At 51.0% G+C, this 12,444-nt stretch overlaps 1 protein-coding gene across 1 annotated transcript in view; it reads right to left on the reverse strand.

Annotated features, from left to right (window-relative positions):
* LOC141737443 (uncharacterized) overlaps positions 1-12,444 on the reverse strand; it is a 29,551-nt gene that overhangs the window by 12,191 nt on the left and 4,916 nt on the right. The window contains exon 2 of the mRNA XM_074572139.1: positions 223-299. Within this exon, the coding sequence (XP_074428240.1) occupies positions 223-299 (77 nt within the window). The remainder of the gene's footprint in view (positions 1-222; positions 300-12,444) is intronic.

The raw sequence follows: 12,444 nt of genomic DNA on the forward strand, positions 1-12,444 counted from the left end.
CCCAGGCATCCGGGCGACCCCCATCCCCCCTCAATCAAGGCGGTGTTAGCGCATGAGCGGCTGTTAGGAATGTTACAGTAGCTGGAGACAGCATTAGGAGCATTACGGGAGCGGGGCACCAGCAGAGGGTTAGGCTGAAGCGTGATATGAAGGCTGTTAGCAGCTATTGTGAGCAGCTATTCGGGGTGTTACAGTAACAGGCCCCAATATTCGGGGCATTACGGGAGCTAGACCCCGCTATGACGGTAGCTCGGAGCCTGGTATCAAGCCTGGAGCAGCTATAAGGGGCCTTATAGTACCTGCACCCCAATATTAGGGGTGTTAAGGTACCTAAAGCCTGCTGTTAAGATCATCTGGGTGCCTGAAGCAGCTATTAGGGGCGTTATGGTATCAGGTCCCCAATACTGGGAGCGTTATGGTGGCTGTACCCCACTTTTAGGGTGTTGCATTAAGAGGCAAAATGGTTTTGGCAGGAAATAAACCCCCTTGCGTTCTAACACTCCTCACCGAGGCGGGAGGCCGGGTGCGGCTGGGTTTAAGTTCTGAGTGATGCCCAGTTCACCACTATCAGTCCAGTCACGTTTAATATATTAAACTGTTACGATTTGGATACACTAATAGTGGACTGCGCCTTCAGTCTAGTCGTGCTCATGAACCAGCACGGCCACTCTCAAGTCTCTGGTCGCGTTCAGTGAGAAACCAAAACGACCAGCTACTGAAACAGTGCGGTTTATTTAAGCAACAGATAGAGAGGTTCAGCCCGTTGACTGGTCCCAGAAGCCAAAGGCAGTCTGTGATGGAGTCCTCCTTGACTTGTTCACGATGGTGTCTTCCCTCATGTCGCCCCTTTCTTGGGCTATTTTTATACTATTTTTTACCTTCAAGGTGGAGTTCGAGTGACTTCAGTGTCGTGGTTTAGCCTCAGACAGCAACACAGAACCACGTGCTGCTCGCTCCGGCCTTCCCAATACAGGAAGAATCGGAAGAAAAAGGCAAGACTCTTGGGTTGAGACAAAGGCAGTTTAACAGCAAAGGGAACAAGAAACACCAACAATAACGGATAGAGGAATATACAAACAGGATTATGGAACCGCTGCTCCCCGCCACTCCCGACCAGACCCTGGACGCCCCAGCCCGCTCCAAGGCTCCAAGTGGCGACTTCCTGCCCCCTCCCCCAGCAGCTCAGGGTGGGCATGGCTCACATGGCATGGAATACCAGGAAAAATTAACCCTATCCCTGCCGGAACCAGGACATTATCCACCCCTTAGTCCATACCATCTATGGTATGGCCCAGATCTTACAGGTTCCAATGAATTGCCACCACTTTCCCCTGTCATATATATACACACACATATATATTCATGCAGATATAATGCCCTTAGTTTATGGGCCATCCCTCCAAGGTGTCCGTTGAGTTCTTTTCATCTTTGATGGAGCTTTGGGCTCCATCTGTCAGAACAGTCTCTCAGGGCAGGTGAGATGCTGGGTGTGCTGGCCTGTTGCATGCTGTATTGTCGGAGCTTGTGACGGGTGCACCCGGTGTGGCTCATGCCCACAGTGCGTGGGCTGAAGATGTAGATCTTGAGGAAGTTGCTGGGCGCCAGCTGCTGAGGTCAGTTCTGATCCCATCACCCCCGTGCCTTACTCATAGTACAACTGATAGCAGTTATAGCAATGAGGACATACAGTGGCAGTGTTACTTAACAACACACAATTTGATTCATTGGCTATTCTCACCCAAAATCAGATCCCCATGAGGTACACATCGGACTTCCCCATCCTCCCGCATCACCCACCAAGTGCACCCAGGCCCCTTGGGCAAAAGAAATCCCACAGATGGGTTTGCCTTTGCCTGAGGCAGGACTGACCCAGACTGTCTTCCCTAACACGTTCTTCACGTGCACTACGGGGACTTTATCCCCTTCTACAGTACATGGAAGTTTTGATTGGGCAGGGCCCGCACGATTGGTGGATCCCCTGGTGTTAACTAGCCAGGCAGCCTTTGCTAAATGTGCATCCCAATGTTTTAAAGTCCCACCACCCATTGCTCTCAGTGTAGTTTTTAACAATCCATTGTATCGTTCTATCTTCCCAGAGGCTGGTGCGTGACAGGGGATGTGATGTACCCACTCAATGCCATGCTCTTTGGCCCAGGTGTCTATGAGGCTGTTTCCGAAATGAGTCCCGCTGTCCGACTCAGTTCTCTCTGGGGTACCATGTCGCCACAGGACTTGTTTTTCAAGGCCCAGGATAGTGTTCCGGGCAGTGGCATGGGGCACAGGGTATGTTTCCAGACATCTGGTGGTTGCTTCCACCATTGTGAGCACATGGCGCTTGCCTTGGCGGGTTTGTGGCAGTGTGATATAATCAATCTGCCAGGCCTCCCCATATTTATATTTCAGCCATCGCCCTCCATACCAAAGAGGCTTCAAACGCTTGGCTTGCTTGATTGCAGCGCATGTCTCACATTCATGGATGACCTGTGCAATAGTGTCCATGGTCAAGTCCACCCCTCGGTCACGAGCCCATCTATATGTCGCATCTCTTCCTTGATGGCCTGAGGAGTCATGGGCCCACCGAGCTATGAATAGTTCACCCTTATGTTGCCAGTCCAGATCCACCTGAGCCACTTCAATCCTAGCAGCCCGATCCACCTGCTGGTTGTTCTGATGTTCCTCTGTGGCCCCATTCTTCGGTACATGGGCATCTACGTGGCGTACTTTCACAACCAGATTCTCTATCCGGGCAGCAATATCTTGCCATAGGTCAGCAGCCCAGGTGGGTTTGCCTCTGCGCTGCCAGTTGCCCTGCTTCCGCTGCTGTAGCCACCCCCACAGAGCAGTAGCCACTGTCCATGAATCAGTACAGAGACAAAATACTGGCCATTTTTCTCGCTCAGCAATGTCCAAAGCCAGCTGAATGGCTTTCACCTCTGCAAACTGGCTCGACTCACCTTGTCCTTCACTGGCCACTGCAACTTGTCGTGTAGGACTCCACACAGCAGCCTTCCAGTTTCCATGCTTTCCCACAATCTGGCAGGACCCATCAGTGAACAGGGCATATTTCTTCTCATTTTCTGGCAGTTTATTATATGGTGGGGCCTCTTCCGCACGCATCACCTCCTCCTCTGGTGACATTCCGAAATCCTTGCCTTCTGGCCAGTCCATGATCACATCCAGAATTCCTGGGCGACTGGGGTTTCCCATTCGAGTTCACTGTGTGATCCGTGCAATCCACTTACTCCATAGAATCATAGAATCATAGAATCTTCATGGTTGGAAAGGACCTTTGAGATCATCGAGTCCAACCATACACATGTAGCATCAGTTGCATGATGTGTGGTGGGGACCCTTTCTTTGAACATCCAGCCCAGCACCGGCAGTCGAGGTGCTGGGAGGAGCTGTACTTCTGTACCCACCACTTCTGACGCAGCTCGAACCCCTTCATATGCTGCCAATATCTCTTTTTCTGTTGGAGTGTAGTGGGCTTCGGATCCTCTGGATCCCCGACTCCAAAACCCCAGGGGTCGACCTCGGGTCTCCCCTGGTGCTTTCTGCCAGAGGCTCCAGGTAGGGCCGTTCTCCCCGGCTGCGGTGTAGAGCACATTTTTAACATCTTGTCCTGCCCGGACTGGCCCCAGGGCCACTGCATGGACTGTTTCCTGTTTGATTTGTTCAAAAGCTTGTCGTTGCTCAGGACCCCATTTAAAATCATTCTTCTTCCAGGTTACTTCATACAGAGGGCTCACAATTTGACTGTAATCTGGGATATGCATCCTCCAAAAACCCACAATGCCTAAGAAAGCTTGTGTTTCCTTTTTACTAGTTGGTGGAGACATAGCTGCTATGTTGTTGATCACATCCATTGGAATCTGACGGCGTCCATCTTGCCATTTTATTCCTAAAAACTGGATCTCCTGCGCAGGTCCCTTGACCTTACTTCATTTTATGGCAAAACCAGCTTTCAGAAGGATTCAGACTATTTTACTCCCTTTCTCAAAAACAACTTCTGCTGTGTTTCCCCATACAATGATGTCATCAATGTACTGCAGATGTTCTGGAGCTTCACCCTGTTCCAGTGCAGTCTGGATCAGTCCATGGCAAATGGTGGGGCTGTGTTTCCACCCCTGGGACAGTCGATTCCAGGTGTACTGGACGCCCCTCCAAGTGAAAGCGAACTGTGGCCTGCACTCTGCTACCAAAGGGACCGAGAAGAATGCATTCGCTATATCAATCGTGGCATACCACTTGGCTGCCTTGGACTCCAGTTCGTACTGGAGTTCTAGCATGTCTGGCACGGCAGCGCTCAGCGGTGGCGTGACTTCATTCAGACCACGATAGTCTACAGTTAGCCTCCACTCTCCATTAGATTTTCGCAGCGGCCATATGGGACTGTTAAAGGGTGAGCGAGTCTTGCTGATCACTCCTTGAGCCTCTAGTTGACGAATCAGCTTATGGATGGGAATCAGAGAGTCTCGGTTAGTGCGATATTGCTGCTGATGCACCGTTGTGGTAGCAATCGGCACCTGTTGTTCTTCGACCCTCAACAACCCCACAACAGAAGAATCCTCCGAGAGACCAGGCAAGGTAGACAACTGTTTAACTTCCTTCGTCTCCAAGGCAGCTATGCCAAAGGCCCAGCGGTACCCTTTTGGGTCCTTAAAATACCCTCTCCTGAGATAATCTATACCAAGGATGCATGGAGCCTCTGGGCCAGTCAGAATGGGATGCTTTTGCCACTCATTCCCAGTTAGGCTCACTTCAGCCTCCAGTACAGTCAGCTCTTGGGATCCTCCTGTCACTCCAGAAACACAAATGGGTTCTGCCCCTCTATAGCTTGATGGTATTAAAGTACACTGTGCATCCGTGTCCACTAGAGCCTTATACTCCTGTGGGTCTGATGTGCCAGGCCATCGAATCCACACCGTCCAATAAACCCGGTTGTCCCTTTCCTCCACCTGGCCGGAAGCAGGGCCCCTCTAATACTGGTCATAGTGTCCATTACTCACTTCTTGCAGAAATGACTTGGAAGTTCCTTCAAGAGGATCAGAAGCAAGATCAGGCCTTCTGCTCTGTCTGGGGAACTGCCCGCTGGAAACTGGGGCGGCACTTTTCCTGGAGGGATTCCCTTTTGTGGTTGTCCTTCCTTGCAACTCCTGTACCCGTGTCCGCAGGATCGAAGTAGGTTGTCCATCCCACTTCCTCATGTCCTCCCCGTGGTCACGCAGGTAGAACCACAGGGTGCCTCGTGGTGTGTACCCTCTGTACTCTCTCTCTTGAGTGGGGAAACGCCTGCTCCTAATAGCTGAGACGCTGGCCCGTGCAGGTGAGGAGCAGGACATACTCTCTTCAAGTTGCTGGACCTTCCGCGACAGTTTCTCCACAGCTGAGACAAGGCGGGAAGACTTTCTTCATATCGCCGGAGCCGGCCAGCCACCTCATCCACCTTTGGTCCCTCTTCACCTTTCCATTCCATTACTGCCAGGGAGTTGGCATATGACGATGGTGCGCTCCGTACAAACTTCCGCTACATGGGCCTTGTGCATTGCACCTCATCAGGGTCTGTGGGTAAGTCTGCATTGTCCAAGTCATAATAAGTCATCTCCCACATGGCTAATTCTCTCAGGTACTGGATACCTCTTTCCATGGTGGTCCACTTGCTTGGCTGACATACAACATCCTCACTGAAGGGGTACCTCTCCCTCACACCTGACAGGAGTCGTTTCCAGAGGCTGAGGGCTCGGGTCTTCTTCCCAATTGCCTTGTCAATGCCACCTTCCCTCGACAGGGATCCCAGCTGCCTGGCCTCCCTACCCTCTAATTCCAGGCTACTGGCTCCGTTATCCCAGCACCGGAGCAGCCAGGTGACAATGTGCTCGCCTGAAAGTCGGCTGAAATCTTTTCGCATCTCCCACAGCTCACTCAAGGATAGGGATCGAGTAATTATCTCTGGTTCTGCCTCTTCCTCCTGCTCTCGTGATGGCCCTGGTTCATCGTCATCCCTTACTAAGAGAACTGATTTCTTTGTGTACTTCTTCTTCTGTATGGGGGCAACTGATACCGGCACGGGTTGGTTCCCTGGTTCAGCGGCAGTGGCTGCCACAGGGGTTCGAGTAGCTGCAGTGGCTGGTGCAAGGGCTGGAGTAGCTGCAGTGGCCGCCACAGGGGTTGCAGTAGCCGCAGTGTCTGTCACAGGGGTTGCAGTAGCCGCAGTGTCCGTTGCAGGGGTTGCAGCAGCCGCAGTGTCTGCCGGTCTGGTTTCCATCTCTTCCCCCTGAGGGTGCTGCGTACCACCGAGCAGTGCCTGGTGGATACTGGCCAGGGCCCAGCACAGCGCGGTGAGTTGTGCCTCTCCAGAATAGCCACAGCATTTTCCCTTCAAATATTCTACCACTCTATCAGGGTCCTGTAATTGTTCAGGGGTGAAGTCCCAGACCATTGGAGGTGAGAAGTTCTCTAGGTACCTGCCCATGCTCTCCCACATGCCGTGCCACCCCTGACTATCCAGCCTCGGAGCAGATCTCCGGGTGTTAGTCTTAAATAGTCGCTTAACCCTAAACAAGACCTGGAACGTATTCAGGAGACATAACACTAGGAACACGCTGGTTTGAGTATCCCAAGGATATTCAAAATTCTCAAAAGTTGTCATACCTGACCCGAAGTAGAAAAGGGAGGCGAAAGAGCTGGGGAAAGTGTCCCCCCGCCCTGTTTCCCCCACAGACTGGGTGTAATTATTAATAAATTCTGAGAGACGGTGCCCAATGTACGGACAGGACAGCAACACCACATAAACACCCCAAAATAGCTGTCTAAACAGTGATGTTATCATATCATAAACAGATATCGCACAGGACAGCAGAATGATAATCCTCATCCCTCTCTCAAAGGTGATAAACAGCATCACGGGAAGTACATAAACCATACAGGACTTCACATAACACAGCCATGAGAATAAACCAAGCAACATGATGACCAGCGACTATTTACCTAATAAAATAAATGCATACAAAAAATTCATTTTTCCAAGGTCTAGTTGGATTCTGTCGTTATCTCAACCCTTCGAGCCCCACGTTGGGCGCCAAAAAGGGCTGTCGTGGTTTAGCCTCAGATGGCAACAAAGAACCACGTGCCGCTTGCTCGGGCCTTCCCGATACAGGAAGAATCGGAAGAAAAGGCAAGACTCTTGGGTTGAGACAAAGGCAGTTTAACAGAACAGCAAAGGGAACAAGAAACACCAACAATAACACGGGTAGAGGAATATACAAACAGGATTACGGAACCGCCGCTCCCCGACCAGACCCCGACCAGACCCAGGCCGCCCCAGCCCGCTCCAAGTGGCAACTTCCTGCCCCCTCCCCCGGCAGCTCAGGGTGGGCATGGCTCACATGGCATGGAATACCAGGAAAAATTAACACTATCCCCGCCGGAACCAGGACAGTCTGTGATGGAATCCTCCTTGAATTGTTCACGATGGTGTCTTCCCTCATATCCCCCCTTTCTTCGGCTATTTTTATACTATTTTTTACCTTCAAGGTGGAGTTTGAGTGACTTTAGTCATATGTACTTTTATTATAATTGGTGTAAAATTCTCTTGCTTCACATTTAAAGGTATAGTTTACGAAAAATTCAGGGTGTAGACTCAAGGAGGACTGGTCGCACCTTGAAGGCGGGTAGCCTTTGGGATGGAGGTGTGTTTTGGTATTATAATGACATTATAATGAGCAAAGTTCACACAAAGGACAGCATTTCATCAAAATTTGACAAAAGCTTGGCTCAGGGTAGCAAATAGGCAGCTTATCGGTTCCACGGTTCCATCTCGTTCCCAGATCTGCTGTATATCACAGGGCAGGGCCGTGGAAGGTCACATTCCGCTCCATCCCCCATGTTGCTTTGTAAGCAATATTGTACAGGGAATCGCAGATGTTGAAGTCTTCGCATGCCAGCAGCGGCGGTATTCTACCTTAGAAGCCTTTTGATTTTATGCCTTTCCTTAATGTGTGAACAATGCTGTATTTTTGGCCATTTTAGTAATTACTCCACACAGGGGAGAGACATTTCGGCCAGGGACAGGAAATAAACAGAGGTTATTTCAGGAATTTAGGTGTGCTTACCTACTAGGACACCTGTTCTTGCAAGAATGTTTAAATAAAATGTGCTTTGTATAGGTCACTGCCTGAGCTGTGGTTATTGGATAAGGAGCGTTTCTCACACCAAGCAGCAAGGAATGCACACAGCACTGAGGGCTGCATGAAGAGGAACATGGCCTGGAGGTCACGGGACATGATCCTTGTTCTCCAGTCAACACCTCAGAGAACACAGCGTCCTATCACATCCTATCACATCCTTCATCCTATCACACTCCAGACCCTGGTGCCTCAGGGAGAGGTTTGTAGGCCCTCTTCCAACAGGGAACAGAGCCTGGCACCCAAGGAGGACTCAACCCATCCAACAGGGCAAGTCTCTGTGGCTGGAGAAAATGCTCCTGGCTCTGGCTCTGCCTCTTCTTCCCCACTGGCCACTGGAGGAGGCTGGAGGGACCGGCTCAGGCCATCAGGGCTGTATTAGTCTAAAAGTCAATGACAGCGCAGTCATCTGTGAGGAGGGGGGGTGAATACCATTTCTGGGCTCCTGTCCCGTGTTGTGTTCCCGATAACCAAGTTCAGACATGCCCGTGCTCACTGCTCTGCCTCACTTTCCCTTTTTGAAAGAGCAGGTTTTAGGGGAGCTCAGCCCGTTCTTGAGATGGAAACGCAGTTTCTACCAGCTCAGAGCTGTCATTCCACCAAGGAATCAATTATTTTCTGTTTATTAAGAGTAATCCTTAGGGAGAGCTGAGACACAGAGAAAAAAACATCTGGGAGACTGAACACTGCTCTAAACCCCAGGACACGCTGGAGAACAGGAGCATTTGGGTGCTGCTGAAAAGTCACTGCAGGAGCTGCTGGGGAAAGACAGCAAGGGCAGAGACAGGGGTTTGACAGGGCTGAGACTCTCTGGTTTGCAGAGAGCCCAGGGAAGGGAACGGCATGGTGGAGAAAAAGCAGAGAGTGAGACCCTGACCTCAGTCCTCATTTCCAGCCACTGTCAGCAAAGAATTCACCCCTTCACGCTGCGGTGGGTGCTGAAGATGCTGAGGGTGGAATCATTCTGATTCTATGATTCTTAGATTCTAAGTAAAGTCTGGGTGTTGTTAATGAAACTGCTGGATCTTTCAAAAGCAGAAACTTGTAAGTGGAGAACAGGGCCCTGTCCTTTCCTGCACGTCTTCCGACCCCAGCCCCCTCCTTCCCCCAGAGACCCTGAGTCGAGGCACCATGGGCCAGAGACGCTTGGGAGGGGCTGGTGGTGCTGGGTTACAGCCAGGCTGGGGTGTGTTTGGCCAGCCCTGGGCACTCACTGCCTTGGCTGGGGTGGAAGACGTGTCTGGGCAGGCTGTTTTTGGCCAGACTGCCTGCGACCTTCATTTTGCCACACAAATTGCTGCTTTGTTTCTGTCTTTTTTTTACCTTCTCTCTGATTGTATGATGATCATGTCAGTTTTGATCTACAGTGGTCATGTTTCTCAGTTCCACTCTGTGAGGAGCTCTGGAGACACCAGTGACTGCGCAGTGACTCTAGTAACCTCTCCTAACGGTGTCTGTCATCATCACCTGCAGAAGCAATTCATCCAGACCAGGAGATGGGTGTGAGAGTGTTGTGTGAAAGGGGCAAAATGGTTCTGTCAGGAAATAAACCCCCTTGCGTTCTAACACTCCTCACCGAGGCGGGAGGCCGGGTGCGGCTGGGTTTAAGTTCTGAGTGATGCCCAGTTCACCACTATCAGTCCAGTCACGTTTAATATATTAAACTGTTACGATTTGGATACACTAATAGTGGACTGCACCTTCAGTCTAGACGTGCTCATGAACCAGCACGGCCACTCTCGAGTCTTTGGTCGCGTTCAGTGAGAAACCAAAACGACCAGCTACTGAAACAGTGTGGTTTATTTAAGCAACAGATAGATAGGTTCTTGGGATTGCCGGTGATAAATACACTGTCTGCAAAGCACGTGCAAATGAAAGTATTGTGACATATACAAAATGCGCGACAAAGTTATAAACGATACAGCCTGGCTATAAATGTAGGAAAGAGATTCTCTAGAGAAATTTCTAAGTTTCCCGAGGAAGCACTCGGTATAATCTAAGTCTTACCCAAAGGCGTCCCTATGGGGGGGCAGAGAGGCTCAGCCCGTCGACTGATCCTGGAAATCAGTGATGGAATTCTTCGCGATGGTGTCTTCCCTGGGTATCCCCCCTCTCTCGGGCTATTTTTATGCTATTTGTTATCTTCAAGGTGGAGTTTGAGTGGCTTTAGTCATACATACTTTTATTATGATTGGTGTAAAATTCTCTTGCTTCACAATTAAAGGTAGAGTTTACAAGAAATTCAGGGCTCAGACTCAAGGAGGACTGGTCGCACCTTGGAGGTGGGCAGCCTTCGGGATGGAGGTGTGTTTTGGTATTATAATGACATTGTAAGAAGCAAAGTTCGCACAAAGGACAGCATTTCATCAAAATTTGACAAAATGTTGCCCGAGTATCGAGCGGGCAGCTAATTGGCAGCTTGTTGACGCGGAAGGCTCGGACAATAACACAACGACCAATATGATCAGGTTAATGCCACTTTATTGCACAGATAGCTCAGTTATTACAGACGTTCCGGTTCCGCATCACGCGCCGGCAATTTGCCGATTGGCTGCATGAGCTGTGCATGCGGTAAGCAACACATTATAATTGGCTTAAAGCATCTGTCCACGCGAACAATCACCCCTCCGATATCCTGGGTGAAGTTCTGCATTTCGCACGCTGAGTTCAGCACACTTTCTCATATCTTGTTTGTCTCAGCATTTCTAACATCCCTACAATGTTTTTGCATATCCTTCAAACTTACAAAGCCTACATAGTTGTTAGCAATTCTTTGGTGCTTGGAGTGTTCACAGGATGACCCCTTTGCACTAAAAATCCTCCAACAGCAGCTTATCTCTTTCACACTATCATCCCATTCCCATATCTGCCATACATCATAAGGCAAAGCCGCAGAATAATGGCATCCCACCCCGTACCTCATGTAGCTTCACACGCATCCTTATCAGGGAACCACAGATGTTGTATTCTTCACGCCAGCTGCAGCTATTTTCTACCTCAGAAGCCTCTTGATTTTATATTTTTCCTTAACGTGTGAACAATGCTGTATTTTGTATTTTTAGCCAATTTAGTAATTATTCCACAGAGGGTGACTCTGCAGCACATGGATGCCCGGCCTCCCTCCAGACCCTGCCCCGGGAAGGGGCCCCAGCACAGCCGCCGGCTGGCAGAGCAGTGCTCGGCCCCTCACCTTTCAAGGGGACGGGCAGCGCGGTGTTCTCCAGGGTCACGCCTGGCCTGAGGAGGCAGACCCTGCCGTCATTCCCCACCTCGGAGCTCCAAGTTGCTGCGAGGGATGAAGCCTCGACTGCTGATGCTGGGCGGAGCAAGAGAGCACTGATAAGGCAGTTTGCAAAGCGACTCACAGCTCGCGGGCGCTTCACGATTCACTTGGGATGGGACAAGTCCCCTCTGACATGGTCCAGTGCCTGTCCTGAACGTGGTGGTCATGAAGCAGAGCAAAACAGTTCCCACCGCAAGCATTTCTTGGCATAGCCCTCCCAAAGATGTTCTGCCTTCACACCAGCTTTCCCACACAGTCCTTCCGTCAAAGCTTCCCGACTCCCCAGGGGCCGACAGAATGCCCCGGGGCAGAAAGCAGCAGCATTGCTGCCTCCGACAGCGCCGCCTCCACAGCCAGGGAAACTGCTGGTGCTCACGCAAGATGTGGCCTCAGTCCTGGCTCTTCCCCAGGCCGCGGCACTCTGGCTGGCATTGCTCTCTCGGATGGCATCACCACCGTTTTCTTCCACTACCGGCACCCTTGTAGGGATTTATGGTTTGGGATTCAAGTTTCCCGAGCTCATCCCTCACCTCAAGCTGGGGTTTGTTCTCAAGTGAGCTAGCCTTTGGCCAAGTTAAACTACATGCCAATTGGAATGCCTAAGAAACACCACAAACACATGTGCTTCGGAATGATTTCCCCCGTGTTTTAGCCCCGCAACCCCCGCCCCAAGAATGTAGGTCCCTCCGAACCACCAGAACTCACTGCCCCTGCTTTGGCTGCCCCAACAGCAAGGCGCGCAGGAGCCCACACCTCCGCCAGACCAAGATCTGACCCTGCCCAGAGCCATGGGGGAACAACGGGGCAAGACTCTGCTGTGGAGAACGCGCCACAGCAACTCACTAGTCGCAGCCAAGGTGCTTACTGATCAGGCTCTCCCAGTTGTCCTTTGCTTTTCCAGACTGCCTCCGGGTGCAGAACTGGAGCATGCTGTTGGCACGAAGGCAGCGCAGCAGCTCCTCGCAGTAATATGGGATC

This window comes from Larus michahellis, unplaced genomic scaffold (genome assembly GCF_964199755.1).
Source record: "Larus michahellis unplaced genomic scaffold, bLarMic1.1 SCAFFOLD_69, whole genome shotgun sequence".
Classification (NCBI taxonomy): Eukaryota; Metazoa; Chordata; class Aves; order Charadriiformes; family Laridae; genus Larus; species Larus michahellis.